Source organism: Amblyraja radiata, chromosome 17, assembly GCF_010909765.2.
Source record: "Amblyraja radiata isolate CabotCenter1 chromosome 17, sAmbRad1.1.pri, whole genome shotgun sequence".
In the NCBI taxonomy this organism is placed as follows: domain Eukaryota; kingdom Metazoa; phylum Chordata; class Chondrichthyes; order Rajiformes; family Rajidae; genus Amblyraja; species Amblyraja radiata.
Window position 1 is genome coordinate 32,590,670 of NC_045972.1, and position 22,640 is coordinate 32,613,309.

A 22,640-nucleotide genomic window follows, 5' to 3' on the forward strand; every position below is an offset into this window, starting at 1 on the left:
GTTTATGATTAATGCCACACCTGACATTAAAACTACAATTTGGAGCCTTTTCCCCAACTCCATCCAATATTCTCTGTCCTTTGATCCTTCTTCGCATGAGCCAAGTTCGATCTAATTCTGTGTCATGATCGGTAAATCCAGGATCATTTCTTACAGCTGCATTGATCTCTTCCCTTACTAATACAACTATTCCACCTGCTTTTCCCTTTGCCTATTCTTCCTAATTATTGAATGTCCCTGGATTATTTAGTCCCCAGTATAGGTCACCCTACAGCCCTATTTCCCATAATGTGCCACTCATTCATTTACCTTGCTGTGAATGTTGTCAATACTCACATACAACCTCAAACATTTTTCCGTTTTTCTGCACCTCTTCACTGCCCGACATTGATTTGTAGTTCTCTACACGCTGTCCGTGTGGAGTATGCGCGTTCTCCCTGTGACCCCATAGGTCTCCTCTGATGCTGTTTTTCCTCCCAAATCTCAAAGACGTGCGGGATTATAGGTTAGATAGATAGATAGATAGATAGATAGATAGATAAATAGATAGATAGATAAATACTTTATTAATCCCCTTATTCAGGGGAAATTCTGATGTCCTTGCAGCACACTAATAAAAATACAACACAGTATTCATAAAGAAATTCAACACCAAAACATCCCCCCACAGTGATTCCCACTGTGGGGGAAGGCACAAAGTCCAGTCCCCATCCTCTTGTCCACCCATAGTCGGGCCTATTGAGGCCTCCACAGTCGCCGCCACGGCGCCCGATGTTCTCGCCGGGTGATGGTACTCCGGCGTCGGGAGAACCCCCAGCAGCTTGGGGTGCCAGGAACGGCCGCCTTCCCACCGGAGCCTGCGGTGGTTAAATGGCCTCTGTAAATTCTCTCTATTGTGTGGAGAGTGGATGACAAAGTGGGATAACATAGAATAGGAAAGATATTGTCAAGCTTGAAAGGGTTCAGAAAAGATTTACGAGGATGTTTCCAGGACTAGAGGGTGTGAGCTATAGGGAGAGGTGGAGTAGGTTGGGATAGACACAAAATGCTGGAGTAACTCAGCAGGACATGCAGCATCTCTGGAGAGGAACGGGTGACATTTCAGGTCGAGACCCTTCTTTAGACTCATGGTAGGCTGTGCCTCTATTCCATGGAGCGCAGGACGATGAAGGGGGATCTTATAGAGGTGTACAAAATCATGAGAGGCATAGATCGGGTAGATGCATAGAGTCTCTTGCCTAGAGTGTGGGAATCAAGGACCAGAGGACATAGGTTCAAGGTGAAGGGAAAAGATTTAATAGGAATACGAGGGGTAACTTTTTCACACAAAGGGTGGTGGTTGTATGGAACAAGCTGCCAGAGGAGGTAGTTGAGACTGGGACAACCCCATTGTTTAAGAAACCCCATTGTTTAAGAAACAAAACTCCTGCTTTGTTTGTAAAATTCATTTGAATAGGCAGCACAGTACTGCCTCACAGATTCAGAGACCCGGGTTTAATGCTGACCTCGGATGCTGTCTACGTGAAGTTTACCATTCTCCCTGTGACTATCTGGGCTTCCTGCAAGTAATTCGATTTCCTCCCACATCTCTAGGTTGCTGGGTTAATTGGCTGCTGTAAAGTGCCCTTGTGTAGATATGCAATGGAATCTAGGAGGTAATTGATGGGAATATGGAGAGAATGCAATGGCGTAGGCTAAAATCCATGTCAAACGGTATGTGCTTGATGTTTGGTGTGGACTTGCTGGACTGAAGGGCCTGTTTCCATGCTGTACTCTATTCCACCCCGGTCAAGCTTGCTGTTAGCATACCCTATATCGCTGGCAATCCACCTGCAAGGATTTTGCAGTGTACAGACTCTATCCTTGAGTTTCAGTTTAGCACAGACATAATTTCTCTTGTCAGCCATGGATAAATCAGTTAGTTTAGTTTTAGTTTAGTCTATTGTCACGTGTACAGTGAAATGCTTTTTGCTGCGTGCTAACCAGTCAGCGGAAAGACAATATACTGCATGATTACAATCGAGCTGCTCAGTGTTCAGATACAGGATAAAATAAATAGCATTTAATGCAAGATCGAGTCCGGTAAAGTCCTGTTAAAGATCGTCCAAGGGTCTCCAATCGTATTCTTTAGCTATATAAATTGTGGGGGTTGAGGATGGCCACAGGAATGAATGAAAGGCAGTGCGGAAGATCCCACGGAACATACAGATCAGATGAGTTGGTGCGAGTGAGGGGAGTGGAGTGGTCAGGAACATCCATTCCTCTGTCTGTGAGGCCGCTGTGATCAGGAGACCTGCCAGGGTTGTGCGTGGTGTTGCTGGTGCTCCGTGTTGCCTGGCGGGCGGAGCTCAGCAGTAGTCAGCCTTAACGTCACAATCTGTGCGGCTTTATTAACCCTCCAAAGTTGATTTCAGTCCCTGGTAAAAATTGTGACTGCTCAGAGGTTAGATCCACAGGTTGTGTGTGGGGTGAAGACCCTTATTGATGCTTTCATTTAAGTTTGAATGTAATTTTCCACACAGGCAGCAGTTGAGGGGGTAACATCAAGCTGGAGGGCGGCTTCCTACAGCCGTACTCATGCAGGGAAGGGGAGCATTCATTCCTGACAATGATACACAACTGGCCAGATGACCAGTAAATGATCGTTTTAAAAACAGACAAACGCTGGAAATCTGAAATAACCCCAGAAAATGTTGGAAAATCTCTCCATGCCGGGCAGCACCTGTGGAGAGAGAAACAGATAATGTCTCAGATCGAAGACCGTCCATCTTTGTATAGCTGCTACCTGACCTGCTGAGTTTTCCCCAGCATTTTCTGTATTTATTTCAACAGTTGGCCCAAATGGTACATGCTGATCATTATGGAGATATGGACCAAGGGGTTTTCCCTCACTTTACCTCATCATGTCCTTAATGTACATGGTTCTGGCATAACCTCCCTGCTGCTGGATAAAGATCGTTCTCCAAGAGCAGTGTTGGGATGTTGGCAGATGAATTTTGAGAAAGAACATTCCTGTTGAAAGGAGGGTGACTATGGTATTGGCTCCAGGCCTGGTATCACATGTGGAGGTTTGCTTTTACATTAGGAAACCTTTAAAATGTGATGGCAGTGTTCAGCTTTCTATCAAGAAACAAAGTGCTGGAGGAACTTGTGGGAGGAAATGGAAGCATCCGGAAGAAACTCGCTCGGTCACAGGGAGAATGTGCAAACTCCACACAGACAGGACCCGAGGTCAGGATTGAACCCAGGTCTCTGGCACTGTGTGTCAGCAGCTCTACCAGCTGTGCCTCTGTGCCATTGAGTTTGAAGCTTTCTATCATTTGGTACTTTTAACAGTTTTCTATCAGTCAGTTCTGTTGGTGATGATCTTTAGTGACATCCTTGGCTATCAGTGGGTAGTATTTGTGTCCCTTACAGAATCAAGCCATTCTTCCTTTGGGGATAGTGAATCTTTCTACTCATGTACGAGAGCAACCTCTCTCACACACAGTTAGTCTGATCTTGCAGTGGAAAGTTAGTTTGGATGTTTTACCCAGGTTCCATAGAGTCATACAGCACGGAAGCAGGCCCTTCGGCCCACATAGTCTTTGCTGACCATTGTACTTATCTCTAGTAGTCCCTCAGTAATTCAAGTGCTTTTCTAGATGCTGCTGAAACGTGTGAGTTGTGGTTAAATGTCCACTTTGTGGGACTGTACTGTAACTGGGTCAGAGATGAGGAACCTCAAAACGAGAGGGAACCTGATGGAGGTTTCTAAAGTGCCATTTGGTTTGAGATGAGGGATAGAGAAGTGTTGGAACCTGTGATCAGGGTGGTGATGGCCATTAAGCATGAGTTAAAGTGAAACGGCCAGCTGGTCCACGAGTCCAACCGCACCAATGCAAACACTGCAGGGTTGCATGGTTGATGTGTTGGAGCTGGCGTCTTGTGAGTAAGCAGCCAGTTTGATCATTCAACATCTGCTATGTTTGGCCATCTGGAACAGAAGCTCCAGGGTGGCAGGAAGGCCGGCAGCAGGGTTTTGTCTTGTTGCCAGGAGGTCTGTCAGCGATCCCTGGGGCTTCTGAAGCCGCACAGGCTGCCTGTGAGAGAAACTGAGGTAGGTGGGGGAGATGGGGTGGTGGGAAGGGAAGGCAGTGCAGAGGGATTGGGTGAAGTAGCTGAATTCATCTGCCTCAGGTTCAACAACTTTAGACTTCGAGTCATAGAGTTGTACAGCACAGGAACAGGCCCTTCTGCCCATCATGTTCATGCTGATCTTTTTATCCAACTACACTAATCTCATTTGCTGACATTAGGACTGTGTCTTTATGTGCATTGTCTATTTAAATGTCTGTTTGATTGCCTCTTAAACGGAGCGATTCCCTCTGATTTCATCACCTCCTCTGCCGACGCATTCCAGATATCAACCATCCATCATGCAAACAAAAACCCTTACCCCTGTGTTCCCCTTTAAAGCTCCCCCCCCCCCCACGTTAACGCTCTGCCTTACTTTTGATACCACTGCCACGGGAAAATGATTTTCTCTATCTTCCACATCTATGTCTCTCCTAATCTGATCGTGTCATCCCCTCAACCTCGTTCTCCCCAGGGAAAACAAGCCCAGTCTATCTCTCCCCATAGCTAAGTCTCCAATCCCAGCAACATCCTCATGAATGTCCACATCTTGCCACAAATAGCTCTGATGAGTTAAGGAGAGGAAAATATCCCCCACCCCTCCTCCCCACCCCACCACCCCACAATAGATTTTAAGTCAGTTCCACTATTTAATAATTTAATATTATCATGACTGATCTGATTATAACCTCAACTTCACGTCTATGCTTCCTCCTAGTAACCTCTCACTTCAATGCTTATCAAGAATCTATTTACCGTTTCCCATAAATTTTTCAATGACGCTCATTCCACCACCCTTGGAAAAAGAGAATTCCCTAGACCCAATCCTCTGAGAGAGAAAACAAATCATCTTAAACCTCAGGTGGCATTTGGAGTATTGTGTACAGTTCTGGTCACAACATTATAGGGAAGAGATAATAAAGCTTGAGAGGGTGCAGGAAAGATTCGTAAGCATGTCAGCTGGACTGGAAGGCCTGAGTTATAAAGCGAGACTGGATATGCTGGGACTGTTTTTCTTGTACAAAAGAGGGTGAGATGTGACTTTATAGAGGTATATAAAGTTATAAGCATAATTTTATGAACATGAGTTCATATGTTATAGGAGCACAGACCATTTGGCCCATCAAGTCTACTGTGCCATTCAATCATGACTGATCTATCTTTCCCTCTCAACTCCGTTCCCCTTCTTCTCATAACCCTTGACACCTTTATGAGATAAGGGGGTTGGTCACAATCTTTTTCTCGGGATCGGGGAGTCTAAAACTATGTAAGGTGAGTGGGCAGTGGTTTAAACGGGATTCGACAGGTAAAGCCTTCACACAAAGTGTAGTTGGGATCTGGAATGAGCTGCCAGGGGAGGTTGTGGAGGCAGGAGCTGTAACAACGTTAGAAAGGCATCTGGACAGGTACATGACTGAGCAGGGCATACAGGGGTGCAAAATTAATGAAAGAGTAGGTCAGAGGCTATGAATACTGTAGCAAGGATTGCCGCTAACTCCCCACAGCCTGTCCACCATCTGCAAGCTCAAGTCAGGAGTGTGATGGAATAATCTCCACTTGCCTGGGTAAGTGCACCTTCAACAACACTAAAGAAGCCCGACGTAGCACAGGACATACTGTATCAGTTCACACGATAGGTATCCCATCCACAGCCATTCACTCACTCCAACACTGATGAACAGCAGCAGTAATTAGTACCATGTACATGGTGCTCTGCAGCAACTCACTAGTAGGACAGGGGCATAAGACTCTTTAGCCAGCGTCTTCCAAAGACACTTGAAGGACATCTTCCAAAGACTACCAGCTTGAAGGACAAGGGCAAAGTATAGTCAAGAGAGTTTTTATTGTCATATGTTCCAGACAGAACAATGAGATTCTTACTTGTAGAAACACAACAGAATATGTAAACATAATGAATGAACAAAAAGTTCAGTATTTTTATATCTGGATCTGGATGTAGTATGCTGAAAAACGCTAGCTAGACCATAGCTCAGCACTGGACAATTTTATACTGGACAATTTTTACATTTATCAAGCCAATTAATCAAGCCAGTTAACCTACAAACAAAAACAATATATACACACACACACACACGCACACACACACACACGCACACACACACACACACACACACATATATATATATATATAAAAAAACAAATAAACAAACAATAATATTGCAAAAAGACATAACCAATGCCCCCAAGTCTACATAGTTTAGAGCTTATTTGGAGGTTGTGGTGTTTAATAGCCTGATGTAACACACCATCCTAACTAGGAAACATATTGTCATTCCTTCACTGGTCAAAATACTGGACCTGTGTCTCTGACAACATTGTGGGTATACCTACACCTCCTGGACTGCAGTTGTTAAGGAAGGTAGCCCACCACCACCTTCTCAAGGGCAATTAGTGGAAGGAAATTAAATGCTGGCTCAGTCTTGAAGCCCATACCCTTTGAATGTGAGCCAGGCCACCAGTTTCAAGGTCCATCTCAGTTTAAGGACATATAAGACTGATGGTACAAAGGCATATCAGACCAAGGCCTACTCTGCCTCTGTGGGTGGACCTAGATAATGGTTTCCCCACTGCCCTGGTCAATGTCCTTTCCTCAGTCAACATCACCTGTTCTTGAATTCATTGCAGTTTTGTGAAACTTGCTGTGCATCTCTCCTATGCCACAGTTACTACAGGGGCCACACTTCACACCAGCCATTTGATTCCAAAGAACATTGGATGTCACAGAGGTGATAGAGATTGCAAGGTGCGTGTTCAGAGGAGCCTCCTAGTGGGTGCAGACTATCAGTCTAAGTTCAATTATTTACACTTCACTCATTCACCAATGCTTTCCTTTAAAGAAAATACTTTGTCAATAATATTTAATAATAATAATTTGAAATGTATCTCCCCTCTGCCCCTTTTGTCTCCACATCCCTCCCTTCCTCCCGCCTTCCTTCCCTCCGCTCACCCCATGCTCGCTTCCCCACATTTACACCCCCCTGAACGCTGATACATCCACTATTCCACTCCCTTCCAGCTTAATCCCTCACGACAGGTACTCCCACTTCCTCCGTCACTCCATGCACTCCCACTCCATCCATCCACTCTCTTCCCTACTCTCTCTCTCTTCTTCATTCTCTCCCACTCTCTCTCTCTTGCTATCTCTCTCACTTTATCTCTCACATTATCTCTCTTGCTTTCTATCTCATTCTCTCCCACTTTATCTCTCTTTCCCACTGTGTGTCCCATTCTCTTCCACTCTGTCTCTCTCCACCCACTCCCTCTCCTGCCTCCCTCTCTCTGCACCCCACCGCCCTCTTCTTTTCCTCTTTCACTCACTCTGCTTCCCTTCCCGCTCGCCCTCACCCTGCTTCTGGCTCTCTCCCCCCATTCTTTCTTTCTCTGTCTCTCTCCCTACTTCTGTCTTCCTCTCCCTCTCCCCCTCCCCCTCCCCCTCTCGCTCTCCCTCTCTATCTGTAATCCTTTGTCATATTGTTTACTTTTACATCTCTTCTCCACTCTCTGCATATCATACATGTGTTTATCAGTTGCTAACTAGACATCTTCTGAAGAGTGCTGACTTTCCTACGGCAACTTTGGGGTTAAGTGCTGGATTGTATTCCTTTGGGTGGAGTTAGGAATGATTTGTAAGAATATGATTAGACTTGTCTGTTCACAGAGCTCCCATTACATTCCTGATTTATCTCAACCCACAACCTCTGGCAGCCTTCCGATCCAGCTGTTGTTCAGCGCATTATCCAACAAGCCCTTCGACCCCGAGCTCTGGTTTCACAGCTTCACGCAAGCACGGGCAGGGTGGAGATAAGCAGAGTCAAAAACTGGAGGAATTTGTGGGCGTTTGTGCTTGCATCGAATCCGAGGTGTCCACACCCTGCCCTTCCCCTGAACAACAAAGTATCACATGATTTAAATCACCATTACATTTATATCACTACAATCTGTACAGTACTAGATTGTTTTGAGGCAGGTTTTGGAGCAGTCGAAGAACATGGAACCCCGGCCAAAGGGGGAGATTCGAGCTCCTGTGTGGAAAATCTGCTACCCTCCTCCATACAGGGATAACCTTGAGCCAGCCTTGCCTGTCCCTTCCCTGGAATACTGCCAGAGATACTGCTCCTTGGCACTGTGCTGGAATTGGAGAGAGACCTTTCAATTACCGTCCATGGGAATTCCTGCCTTCAGGCCTGTGGCCATTGCCAGTGGCTGCGCCGAGTGTGATCACAATATAGGAGCAAGAATAGGCCACTCGGCCCCTCATGCCTTACCCCTCATTCAACATATTCAAGGCTGATCTATACTGACTTCAACTCTACTGTGCCCGTAACACTCAATCCCTTGATCTTTCACCTCCACCTTAATGATCTGGCTTCCATCATCCACCAGGACAGAGAATTCCAAAGTTTCACCAACTGTTTCAGAACTGTTTTCCCTCATGACACTGATAGAAGGCGCTGGGCTTGTTTGTTGGATATTGTACTCACTCACTCAAGTAGGGAAATGGTGACGCAGCTGTTTTACACACAATAGCAGACCAGGTAATAGTGGAAGATTCTGATGAGGGAAGTGCTTGAGGTTTCCGATAATCCATCACTTTGCTTGTTGCATCGCATTTTTGGTCGCTGTATCTGAGCGAGGTGGCTTATGGGAGGTAATAACAGTCAACTCTCAACGGCCGTCTGCCACAGTGTCATGAGGGAGAACAGTTCCCAGCAAGGAGAATGAACATAGAATAGTACAACACAGGCCCTTCGGCCCACAATGTCTGTGCTGAACATGTTGCCAAATTAAACTAATCTCTGCATGCATGCGATCCACATCCCTCCATTTCATGCATATATCCACGTGTTTACCTAAGGCCTCTAAAAATGCACTATCATATCTGCCTCCAACACCACCTGGCTGTGCTCCACTCTGCCAGGGGAAAAACAACGTACTCGCATTTTTCCTTAAATGTTCTACTTTATATTATTTATAGCTATTCCCTCTCATCTTTGTCATTTCCACCTTAAGTTAAAGATTCTTAAAGGCCTGTCCCACTTACGCGACTTTTTCGGCGACTGCCGGCACCCGTCATAGGTTGTTACAGGTCACCGGAAATGTTCAACATGCTGAAAGTCCAGCAGCAACCAGAACAAGGTACGACCCTTTGTGCGACTACTCACGACCATACAGGCTTCTCCCCGTGGCATGTCGCCAGGGTGTCGCCTGTATTGTGGTGAATAGTCGCCTCAGTCGCCCCAAGAGTCGTAGCGTCTTTCTGGTTGCCGCTGAATTTTCAACATGATTTTATACACTTTCATCAAATCTCCGCACAACCTGCGACGCTCCAAAGAAAACAATCCCAGTTTGTCTAATCTCTCTTCATAGAAAATACTCTCCAACCCAGGCAGCATTCTAGTTGTTTAAGAAGGAACTGCAGATGTTGGAAAATCGAAGGTACACAAAAAAGCTGGAGAAACTCAGCGGGTGCAGCAGCATCTATGGAGCGAAGGAAATAGGCAAAGTTTCGGGCCGAAACCTTCAGACCTTTTCTGCGCCCTGGTTGACCTTATCTGCACCCTGTCTTTAGCCTCCACTTCCTTCCTGTAATTGGGCGACCAGAACTGCACTCAATGCTCCAAATGTGGCTGAAGCAAAGTCTTGTCGAGCTGCAGCATGACATTTGTAAAGCTGCAAGGTTCTGTTAACAAGTCACCGCAGTTGAGACAGCAAAAAGGAGTTGGGTGCCGGACGGTTGAATCAGTCGCTGTGAACCAGAGGCGACTGATTCAAGTCATCAGTCCAAATCTGTTAATACTGTGGTCACACCGCAGCCAGCATCTGCTCACTGAGAGCGGAGGAAAGGTTCGATGACTTGCACCGGGGTTTGGCAGGTTTCTAAAGAGCAAATCTGCTTCCTTCAGGACAGATGAAGGAAGTCATCAGGCATCAGGACAAATGAAAGGAAGTTGTACTAATTCTTCATGAACTACCAGGATATTGGTGCCAGTTTTGGTGAGGCATGAAGACTTTGGTATGGGTGCGGAGGAATGTTACTGAGACGAGGGGCTTCCGTGGAGAGATAGAGAGAGCTGAGGTTATTCTTTTGGCAGAGGAAATTAAGGGAAGATTTGGTTTGGTTTATTTATTGTCACGTGTACAGTCAAATGCCAGATCTGCATGCTACCCATTCAAACCATAGATGGACACAAAAAGCTGGAATAACTCAGTGGGTCAGGCAGCATCTCTGGAGAAAAGGAATGGGTGACGTTTTGGGTCGAGGCCCTTCTCCAGACCATACATAGTTATAATAGATCCTCTTCTGGAACTGCACACAGAGTGTTGTCACATTACGGCACCATCTTGCAACTTCCAAGTATCTGAAATGTCTGAACTTGGCCTAAGGAGATATGCAACGCCTTGTATCTCGCTTCCTGGAGGCACTGGACCGATGGAGTTGGTGTCAGTCTAGCTCGGCACAATACCCTTGATGCTGTCGGCTCCTTCCACCGCCACTCCATGTGCTGCTGCAGGCTCGATGTACTCGCTCACACAGCTGGTGGAGGGCCACCCGTGTCCGCCTGTGCCGACATCGCAACCCACGCCCACCGCAAACACGCAGTCTGTCACCTCCGGCAACTGCCCCTTCACTCCCGTGTGTGAGGTCGCCACATCCCCCTCCCCGAGCCAATCACGGAACTTGATAGACTCCCCTCACCTGGGGCAAAGGTTGTGGCTGTTCAATGTACCTATACTCCAGTGGACATGTGGACTGGCAGGTTAATTGGTCGCTTTGAATTGGCCCTAGGGTTGATGGGTGGTGAATTTGGGGGGAGATGAGTTGATGGGAATATAGAATGGGATCAATATAAGATTGGTGTAACTGGGTAGTTGATGGTCGGCATGGACCTTGTGAATAACGTACCTGTTTCCATTTTTTTTTTTTTTTATTTCAAAATATACTTTATTCAATTGGTAAATATATACAATTTCTGAACCATTCAAAACAAAATTCATCCGACATTTTCGGAGACTATACAACCTTTTTCCAGTACAATTTTTTTACATTTGTCAAATTTCACCAAACAGTCCCCCACCAGTGCCACTCTGTGGCCCCTGTTCAAGTAATAAATATATACAATGTGTACACAGTGCGAAAATTTCCATCTGACATTTCAAGTTCCACAAAAAATGTCCCCCACCCGTGCCACTCATGTGGCCCTCTGGTGTGGGATACCTTCCCTTAATTTAATTTGAGGGGCGTCTCCACCATACTGTGCCCCCCATGTCCAGCAGCGGAAGGACCCTAGACTGTGGCCCTCCCCCACCGAGCCTTGGCGTTGGCTGCACCAAGCTTCAGCGAGTCCCTTAGCACGTACTCCTGCAGTCTGCAGTGGGCCAGTCGGCAACATTCCCTGACGGACATCTCGCTCTGCTGGGTGGTGAGCAACGCTCGGGCAGACCAAAGAGCGTCTTTCACCGAGTTGATGACCCTCCAGCAGCACTCGATGTCAGTCTCTGAATGTGTCCCTGGGAACAGTCCGTAAATCACAGAGTCCTCTGTGACGGAGCTGTTCGGGATAAATCGTTCCAGGGACCCTTTCATACCTCTCCAGACTCGTTTTGCAAATCCACACTCTGCAAAGAGGTGGGCAACCGTCTCCTCTCCATAGCAACCGTCCCGGGGGCAGCGTGCGCTGGTAGTGAGGTTCCGACGGTGCAGGAAGGATCTAACTGAGAGGGCTCCCCTCACCGCCAGCCAAGCCAGGTCTTGGTGATTGCTGGTCAGTTCTGGCGATGAGGCATTTTGCCAGACAAGCTGGACATGGGGGGCACAGTATGGTGGAGACGCCCCTCAAATTAAATTAAGGGAAGGTATCCCACACCAGAGGGCCACATGAGTGGCACGGGTGGGGGACATTTTTTGTGGAACTTGAAATGTCAGATGGAAATTTTCGCACTGGGTACACATTGTATATATTTATTACTTGAACAGGGGCCACAGAGTGGCACTGGTGGGGGACTGTTTGGTGAAATTTGACAAATGTAAAAAATTGTACTGGAAAAAGTTTGTATAGTACCTGTTTCCATGCTGTGACACCCAGCAAAAGCATGAAATAAACTAACCATTTGTTTTTTCCTTTTGAAAATAACTTGCTTCTTGTGACAGTAGGGAACCTATTGAGTCCTTTGGATCCCAGCAGAATAAAGTCCCACACCCTTTAACATATTCTCTTTGGGTCTCAATTCCTGTTGGGGTCTTTTACCTCGTTTTGGATGAAGAGGCAATTGAAAGTGACCCATTAACCAATCAGCGCTCATTAGGATGTGGGAGGAAACAGTAGCAGTCAACAAAAGTGTGGCCTAACCCAGGCGACTATTTACATGCTAGCCACAGAAGCAGATCTACACTCACATATTACAATCACTCCACACTCTTAAATCTCTATTCGTACAGCAACATTTCATACTTTAACTATGTTGACCCATGGACTGTCCTTGATCGGACTTTACTGGCTTTACCTTGCACTAAATGTTATTCCTTTATCATGTATCTATACACTGGAATAATGTATTGTAATCATGTATTGTATTGTAATCATGTATTGTCTTTCCTCTAACTGGATAGCACGCAACAAAAACTTTTCACTGTTCCACGATACACGTGACAATAAGTTAAACTAAACTACACTGAACAATCACAGGAAGAACGTGCAAACTCTATTCAGACAGCAGCCGAGGTCAGGATCAAGCCCGTGTCGCTGGAGCAGCGAGGCAGCAGTACTGAGCGCTCCACTGGGCCACTCATGGAACCTGGTTGTGCCTCTGAGATAATATGGGAATGGGGAAAGGTTTTATTGGACCGACGGCAATTTTGAAGCAAATGCAGATGTCTCATTTATTTTTATTTTGTTGTCATTCTCCTTCCCGTTTCCATGGGAACCACTTTGACCTGTAGGGGTTCATGGTCCTCCCTCCTCCCCACTTCACTTTAGTTTTGTTGTCACGTGTACGTCGTAAGGAAAAGGAGTAGAATTATACCATTCGGCCCATCGAGTCTACTCCACCATTCAATCATGGCTGATCTATCTCTCCCTCCTCACCCCATTCCCCTGCCTTCTCCCCTCTCCTCATAACCTCTGACACCTGTACTAATCAACGTACTAATCAGGTACTAATCACCTGTACCAATTCACAGTGCACTTGCCCATACGACCACCTGCAGACCTCCGTAGGTTTACATTGGAAGCAACGGTATTTGGGAAGATGGGGGAAAGGAGGAATGTCTTTTGCCTTGCATTGTTTTTCCAATATAATTCATCTCCTTGTCCTCACTCTGTCAGGTTCCACATCAGTGAGGTGAGCCTACACCAAGATCAAGATGCCACCTCCCAAGGATATTGTGAAGATCGCTGTGCAAATGCCTGGAGCTTATCCTCAGCTCATAGACCTGGACCAGGTAAGGGACACATCTGGGGAACTGCACCCACAACAGGATATTTACACTTGGTGCTCATTTCCCTTGGTGCAGCGGTAGAGTTGCTGCCTTACCTATGGCCAGAGGTCATAGCCTCAGAATAAAAGGACGTACCTTTAGAAAGGAGGTGAGGAGGAATATTGTTAGTCAGACAGTGGTGAAACTGTGGAATTCATTGCCACAGACAGCTGTGAAGGCCACGTCAATGGATATTTTTAAGGCGGAGATTGGAAGATTCTTGTTAGTAAGGGTGTCAGGGGTTATGGGGAGATGGCAGGAGAATGGGGTTGAGAGGGCAAGATATATCAGCCACGATTGAATGGCAGAGCAGACTTGATGGGCTGAACGGCCTAATTCTACTCCTAGAACGTATGAACTTAAAGGCCACTCACTAAAGCATAGTGGGACCAGAGTTCTCAACTTGTATAGGGTAGATGACATACTTGTGGATATCTGGGGTGGTTGTCAAGTGGCTGAATGTTCTGTGCGATTCTGCTAGTGCTGGGGGTGGCACAGCGGTAGAGTTGTCGCTTTACAGCGCCAGAGACCCAGGTTCAATCCTGACTAAGGGTGCTGTCTGGGCAGAGTTTGTACGCTCTCCCTGTGACCGCGTGGGGTTTCTCCATGTGCTCCAGTTTCCTCCCACACTTCGAAGACTTACAAATTACCTGTAGGTTAATTGGCTTGGTATAAATGTAAATTGTCCCTAGTGTGTAGGTTCGTGTTAATGTGCGTGGATTGCTGGTCGGTGTGGACTTGATGGGCCGAAGGGCCTGTTTCCGTGCTGTATTTCCCAAAACTAAAGGTGATTATGGAGGAACGGGGGTGAGGGAGTAATCCGTAGATAATCAAAGAAACATCATTGGCTGATAAAATGTCTTCTGGGCAGTACAAGTGAATGAATTGAGTCCAGAGTGTAAAGATGAAGTCACTCGCTCTGATAATGATGTCAGTTCGTGCTTACAGCTTCTTAAAAATCTGCACAAAGCCAGACATTGTGCTTCTTAAACTGTATTCACGAATACCCACGGATTACCGATTAAGCTGCTCTGCCGTACGTAACCATCCCAGAACATGTTAACTCTCAGCTTGCTTCAGTCAGGAAACTCTGAGGCCCTCCAAATCATCAAAGCACAAATTTAACTCTCGATCAAAAGTATTGGGTTTTCTAAATGTATAAACAAATGACTGCAGATGCTGGTTAATGCACAAAGTGCTGGAGTAACTCAGCAGGTCAGGCAGCATCTCTGGAGAACATGGATAGGTGACGCTTCACCGAGTGCTGGTGTAACTCAGCAGGTCAGGCAGCATCTCTGGAGAACATGGATAGGTGACGTTTCGGGTTGGAATCTTAAATTCAGATTGAAGAATGGTCTTGACCCAAAACATCACTTATCCATGTTCTCCAGAAATGCTGCCTGACCTGCTGAGTTATTCCAGCACTTTGTGTCATAGTGTCTTACAGCATGGAAACAGGCCCTTCGGCCCAACTTGCCCACACCAGCCAATGTGTCCCATCTACACTAGTCCCACCTGCTTGCTTATGACCCATATCCCTCTAAACCTGTCCTATCCATGTACCTGTCTAAATGTTTCTTAAACATTGCAATAGTACCTGCCTCAACTGCTTCCTCTAGCAGCTCGTTCCATACACCTACCGCTCGTCAGGTTCCCATTAAATCTTTCCCCCCCCCCCTTCACCTTAAAATTATGTCCTCTGGTTCTCGATTCTCTGACTCTGGGCAAGGGTCTCTGTGTGTCTACCCGATCTATTCCTCTTTTCATTTTGTACACTTCTATAAGATCACCCTTCATCCTCTTGCACTCCAAGAAATAAAGTTCGAGCCTGCTCAACCACTCCCTATAGCTCAGGCACCAGAGACCTGACAACATCCTCGTAAATCGTCTAGGTACCCTTCCAAGGGTGCCCTTTTGGGTTTTCTGATTCCCTGATGGCCCGAGCAGCCAGGGGCGTTCCTTTGGAAGGTAGTTGTGATTAGACGCCTTCTCTTGCTGAGGTTCTAGTGGTTCTGGTGTTTCCCCGAAGACACCGCGAGCAGTCTTGAGTTCGATCGCATTCCATAATAGCAACCTGTTTAACATAGTACAGCTTTACAAGATGATTCCTGAGGCTACAACCAAAGTAAATTTAACACAAAACACACGTTGACATTAGAAGGACTGATTAAAGAGTGCAGTGAAGAGGAACGAGAAGGCAATGTTGAGGGGGGCATTTGAAAGGTTAGTGCCATACAGTGGGAGACGTGGCCTTCAATAGTGGAACAACTACATCTGGGGATTCACGAGAGCCACAACTGAGGGAATGCAAAGAACTGAGGGTGTTGTAGGTCAGGAGGAATGTCGGGCAAGAGGTATTTTGAGGCCATGGGGTGGTGAGAATTGCAAAACTGGGATGTTGGAGGACTGGAGTGTTTCTCATCTCTTGCTGAGCTGCCCCATCTGATTTGTTTCTCACTGAATTGACAGACGTCAGTGGGACAGAGTTAGTTGACATAGGAGACCACAGACACTGTAGTCTTGTGGGGGGGGAAAAAAACGATCTCCTGGAACTGAACGGGTCAGGCAGCATCTGTGGAGGTAAATGGACAGAGGTTAGGACTGGATTCAGTCAAGGCTGAGCTCTCTGGTTGGAATTTCCGGCCTTATACAGGGTGTTCCCAAGGAGTCAGGTAGGAAGAATTGTAGTGTCTTGTGGTGGCACAGTGCGCAGCAGCAGAGTTGCTACCTTACCGCTCTAGAGGTTCGATCCTGACTAGGGGTGCAGTCTGTGTGGAGTTTGTACATTTACCCTGTGACCGCATGGGTTTTCTCTGGGTGCTCCAGTTTCCTCCCACATTCCAAAGAAGTACAAGTTTGTAGGTTAGTTGGCTTCTGTGAATTATCCCCAGTGTGTAGGATAGAACCAGGGTATGGCTGGTCGGTGGGCCGAAGGGCCTGATTCCATGCTGTATAACCAAACAAAACTAAATCTGGCCCAGCATTGAAAGGGGGCCATTGGGTCAAAATATACCAAATGCAGTGAGCAGCAAAAATAAGAAATAGCAGCTGGGGCAGGCCATTCGGCCCTTCATGCCTGCTCCATCTTTCAATAGATTCAGAGATGACCTTTTACTTCGGCACCTGGATTCCCTTTCCTGCTGTTTCAAACATAGAGGGGGAAAATGTGGGACGGATTTCCGCACCCTGGGAATTCTGATGACGAAGAATCGGATGCCGTGATTGACACCGGGAGCTGGGCATGGATGAATTTGACATTCGCTTTGTTCTAGACAGTTGTTGGTCGGTTTGTTGCCTGATCTTCCTTATCCCTATCTGTTTAGTTTAGTTTATTGTCACGTGTACCGAGGTACAGTGAAAAGCTTTTTGTTGCGTGCTAACCAGTCAGCAGAAAGACTATACATGATCACATTGAGCCGTCAGCAGTGTACAGATACAGGAATAAAGGGAATAATGTTTAAAGCAAGATATAGTCCAGTAAAGTCCAATTAAAGATAGTCCGAGGGTCCCCAATGTTGTGAAGTTTGAAGTGATTTATGTCTCTTATGCATGAACCAGAGTAACCCAGTCCAGCAGGATTGCTGGTGCCACTGGTTGTAGCTCTGGGAGTTGTCACTTCAGCTTCGAGCAATATCAAAAGTAGTGGCAAAGCAGATTTTGGCCAAGAGACGTTTTTTTCCCCCAGTTTGGGTTGTTGTGTTTGAATGGAAATTTGACATTGTGTTGTGGGGGGGCGGGGGGGAGAAGGGTTGATCGGTTGTCCAATATGTTGATGAGACCACACCATTGTGTGGAGCTCTGGTCACTTGGTTATAGAGACGATGTTAAACTTGAAAGGGTGCAGAAAAGATTCACCAGGATGCTGCTGGGAACAGGCAGGCCGGGGTTCCAAGGCGAGACTGGATCGGCTGGGACTGCTCTCACAGTCTGAAGGAGACTGAGGGGTGATATAATAGTTTATAAAATCATGAGGTGAATAGTCACAGTCTTAGGAGAGTATAAAACTAAAGGGCACACATATTCTTTTACATATTAAATATTGTGGGCGGAAGGAAAAAGGGTTGGTAGGCTATGAGTCTATTGCAGGTAGATGGGACAAGCACAGGTAGCCAACTTGGTCGACATGGACAAGTTGGGCCGAAGAGCCTGATGCAATGCTGATTAATGCCAGGAATTCCCCACCACCGCCATCCTTGTTCAATGCTGCATCTGTGATAATGTTAATTAGATTTGAGATATTGAGACAGGAATCCAGGACCATGAACCAAGCTTGACCTTTCCCCGAACAAGGAAATGTTTGCGAGACAACTGCCTGAGAAGATGATGCCCCTTTTTCAGCTACTCCCACCATCCACTGAGAACTAGTCCAAGTCCAGGAGCCTTGTATCTGGACGTGCCTGACAGGGTGGGGACTGGGTTAAGCTGTGATGGCTCACCAGGTCGAAAGGCCATTGCTGCAGAACCAGGAGCATTGAAAAGCCAATTGCAATCCCTACTTGCCCAAATAATTTGCCCTCAAGAACACCCTGGAAGCAGCAGACACTTCAGGGTATTGGACCCTTCATGGAGATGTGAGATGGTTCACATCAGTGTTGGTAGGGAGAAGGGAAGGATGCGGTAAAGGTTAGGGGGATAGAGGGCAAGAGAGTGAGTAAATACAAAAATAAATACAACTGAGGCAAATTGAAGGGGCCTCAAATACGGAGAAGCCTCAGACTCTCTGCTTTTTGTATGACTTTCATTTCCTATCACAGTACTTTGAGGTACTGAATATTTTTATTTTTGATCCCGTAGAAAAAGCCTCTGTCAACCGTCCTGAAGGAAGTCTGTGACGTGTAAGTACCTGCCATCTGTGAATAGTCTCCTCGTTAGTCTGGGGAATGCGTAACCCATGACACAAGATGCCAAAGCAGGAAGGTTTAGGTTAAAGGGAAGCGAGTGAACGGGCGATGTTGAAGGACGAGCGATATATGTCCACGTTGGCGCGAGTGCTGGACAAGGAAGGGATCCACCGACGGTGACCTGCCTTGTGATGAACACATTTCCCTTCGGATGATAGAGGTTGTGGGTTTGGAAGGGGCGGTTGGAGTAGCCGGAGTGTGTAACCACAGTGCGTTTTCCCAAGTTCACAAGTTCTAGGCGTTGCATTTTCCTGCCTTCTCCCTATAACCCTTGACACCCATTTCAATCAAAAATGTGTCAATTTCTTCCTTAAAAATATCCACTGCCTTAAAAATACTCCACAGCCCTCTGTGGCCATAAATTCCACAGATTAACTACCCTCTGACTAATGAAGTTCCTCCTCACCTCCTTTCTAAAAGAGCGCCCTTTAATTCTGAGGCTATGACCTCTGGTCCTAGACTCTCCCACCAGTGGAAGCATGCTTTCCACATCCACACTATGCCTTTAATTATTCTGTGAGTTTTCAACGAGTTCCCCCCTCAACCTTCTAAACTCCAGCGAGTTGAGGCCCAGTGCTGTCAAACGCTCATCATATGTCAGTTTTGTGGACGGTGCGTACTACAGTCTCCATGGTGATCATAAAAGGGAACAAATGTTTTGGGTGGTGAATAAAGTATGAATCAGATGGCATGCGTCAACCTTGATGGCGTTGAGCTTCCTAAGAGTTATTAGCGCTTCACTTGTCCAGGCCTGTGAAGGGTTTCCCTTAACGCTTCTAATTTATGCTTTGTGCATACAACATGGAGCTGTACAACACCTCACTTGTTTTTGCTGCTCACTGCACCCGGTATATATCTTAAACACAGGGATAACATTGCCTATTCTCCAGTGTTCCAAGACCTTGTTTGTAGTAGAGAGGACACAAGGATCGACAAGGCCCTGCCATCTCCTATCTTGTCTCTCTCAATAAGATGTGAAGGATCTCATCAGGCCCTGGGGATTTATCCATCCTGTTGCTTTTCAAGAATCCCAACACCACTGCCACTTTGATCTCAAGCTGTCCTGGCATATCAGTACATCCCACACTGACCTCACTTTCCTCCATGTCCTTCTCCTTTAGTACTTTGAATACAACCTCTGATTCCAAGCATAAATTCCCTTCTTTATACTTGACTGGTCCAACCTTCTCCCCCAGGCCCCGTCATCTTTTTAATCTATGGAATAGAATAGAATAGAATAGAATAGAATACCTTTATTGTCATTCAGACCTTACGGTCTGAACGAAATTTTAATCTATGGGTTATGAACCTTGGGATTTTCTTTCATTCAACTTGCCAGTGACATTACATGGCCCATTTTAGCCATTCTAATTCCCTGCTCCAGTTCTTTCCCACTTGCTTTATACTTCCATTGCCTTCAGTTGTACCAGGGCTGCCTCGGTGAGATGCTGGCGTGATGACAAGTGAAATCACTCGCGTATTGCATCTGGATTTCAGCTCTTTGCCCTGTGTTTGGACCAAGACTGTGATGTGGTGTTGTCCTGGAGAAACCCGAGCTGAGTGTCAGTGAGCATATTATTGGACACCAAGTGCCGCTCGGGGAAGCTGTTGAGGCACTTTCCATCATTGGTGAATTCAGAGCAGAGAGATAGAATGGTAACTGGCTGGATTGGATTTGTCCTGCTTTAGACACCTAAACATCTTGTTCCCAGCAACACTGTTTTCCTACAACATAGAAAGAAGCCATTCAACCCGTCTAGTCCGAGCATTCCCATCAGTTTCATTGTAATCCCAATTCTCCCACGTTTCCCTATAACACCACATACCTTCCCCCTCCCCCCCCCCCCCCCCCCCCCCCCCCCCCCCACTTCCCCAAAGTCTGTCAATGACCTGAACATTGGAGACAACTAACTGAAGCAAACTAATCTACCAGCTGCTTTGGGCGGCGTTGGAGTAAAGTGGAATATCCGATGCAAACCCACAGTGTACAGGGAGGGAGGTACAAACTCCATTCAGGGCGTTGGAGCAGTGAGGCAGCGACTCTATCAGCTGTGCCACTGTCCACAGCAAGGGGTGATGACTCTGCTCCGCCCCAACATCAGTGTGTTGACTGTGCTCTGACCCCATCACCAATGTGTCGACTATATTATGACCACAACACCGTAGACTGCAATCTGACCCAACACAAGTGTGTAGACTGTACAACCACCAGTGTATAAAATGTATTATGATCCCAACACTAATATATAGACTGTACTCTGTCCCAGCACCAAGATTTAGTTTAGTTTAGTTTAGAGATACAGAGTGACAGCACACCAATCCCTGCACACTAGCACTATCCTACACACTAGGGGAAATTAACAATTTTGTACCGAAGCCGATTAACCTACAAACCTGTACGTCTTTGGAGCATGGGAGTAAACCAGAGCACCCGGAGAAAATCCACATGGTCACAGGGGCAATGTGCAAACTCCGTACAGACATCACCTATAGTCAGGATCGAACCCGGGTCTCTAACGCTGTAAGGCAGCAACTCTACTGCTGCGCCACTGTGCCCTGATGCCTACACCAGTGCAGACAACACCAGTGTAGACAGTACTCTGTCACCAACACTAATGTGTAGACTGTACTCTGAACCTGACACTGGTTTCCAATGCACTGTCACCTTTCCTCATCACTGCTGTGATCAGTGAACCATGCCCCCCGGTCATTATTCCGAGACGATGGCTGCGGATGTTTCTGAGCAGCGTTACGCTGACTAACTGCGAGAGCCGCATGTGTGGAGTATTCCACAACGATGCCCACGTGCTGACCAACATCTTTCCTTTCCTGTTCATAGTAGGTCGGCACGTTTTTGAATCTAGGCTTGGAGCCTGAGATTGAGGTCTAGATTTTAGAAATACATCAGTGGAAAAAAAGCCCTTCGGTCCACCGAGTCCAAGCCGACCAGTGATCACCCATTCACACTAGTTCCACTCCCTGCACACTACACTGTGCCGCCCCACACACGCCACTGTGCCGCCCCACACACGCCACTGTGCCGCCCCACACACGCCACTGTGCCGCCCCACACACGCCACTGTGCTGCTTGTGCAGAAGACACAGTAAGCACCAGGGCACTGCCATGCTTTGGAATGATAACAGTACCCGACCCTGACTCTGAACCCAAATCACTTTTGCCAGTGCCCCTCAGTGCCTGTGCCAAATCCCCCAAACTCCTTTCATCTGTGTCAGCAACCACCCACGTCTCCTCTACCTGTTGCCTGTACCTGCCCCAGGCACTTTGAGCCTATCCCTCCACACTGCCCAAACTGCCAGGCACTGCCTTCTGTGCCAGCCCGGACTGCTGTCCCAGCCTCAGACAGAAGCCCTTGACACCAGCCCTGGGTGCAAACACCCATTGCTCCTCATACACAGAGATGTGCCCACACAAAGAGACATGTTCGCACACTCACGGAGACACAGTGACACACATGCACACGCAAATATACACTCACGTCCACCACAACCGTCCTGACCTTCTGTCCATTTACACTAATTCCATTTGCCTGCATTGGGCTCATTTGTTTCTATGCCTTGCTGAAGTGCCTTTCTGAATAGTTATTGTAGGCAGTGATTGTCTCTCAGCGTCGTACTTGCATCTCACCATGTCGGCAGTGGCAGCCCACTGCACACTGGAGAAGCCACATGGAATTGGAGTGCATTCCCGGCAATCTGGGCCCACTCCATTCCCACAGATTTAACCAGCGCTTGTCATCTAGTTGAACAGAGGCAAAGTGAAGGCCAATTCTTTCTCTCTCTGTAGCAACCAACTGGCTATCCTCTGGCATTGGTAAATGGTGGTCATGTGTTTAGGATTAAAGCAACCAATGACAAAAACACTCAGCAGGTCAAAGGCTGGCCCTTCACGTTGCCTAAAATAGACACAAAAGCTGGAGTAACTCAGCGGGTCAGACAGCACCCCTGGGAAAAAAGGAATAGGTGACGTTTTGGGTTAAGAACCTTCTTCAGACCTCCACTTTGCCTTTTACCGCTGGTTAAAGCTGTGGAGTTGGGTCAAATGTGCAAAGCAATTCACTCAAACTCCGCGCCGTCTCCATTGTGCAGTGCGGAGGATATTGCTAGTG

The 22,640-nt window shown here is 46.9% G+C and overlaps 1 protein-coding gene across 2 annotated transcripts in view; it reads left to right on the top strand.

The window, feature by feature from the left end:
- The window catches only part of LOC116982684 (engulfment and cell motility protein 3-like), a 91,019-nt gene that overhangs the window by 17,135 nt on the left and 51,244 nt on the right, over positions 1–22,640 (top strand). The window contains exons 2-4 of one of the 2 annotated variants that reach the window (XM_033036039.1): positions 6,763–6,880; positions 13,461–13,576; positions 18,407–18,447. In XM_033036039.1, the coding sequence (XP_032891930.1) occupies positions 13,499–13,576; positions 18,407–18,447 (119 nt within the window). In that variant the 5' untranslated portion in view covers positions 6,763–6,880; positions 13,461–13,498. The remainder of the gene's footprint in view (positions 1–6,762; positions 6,881–13,460; positions 13,577–18,406; positions 18,448–22,640) is intronic. The other variant, XM_033036040.1, reaches the window with a different exon arrangement.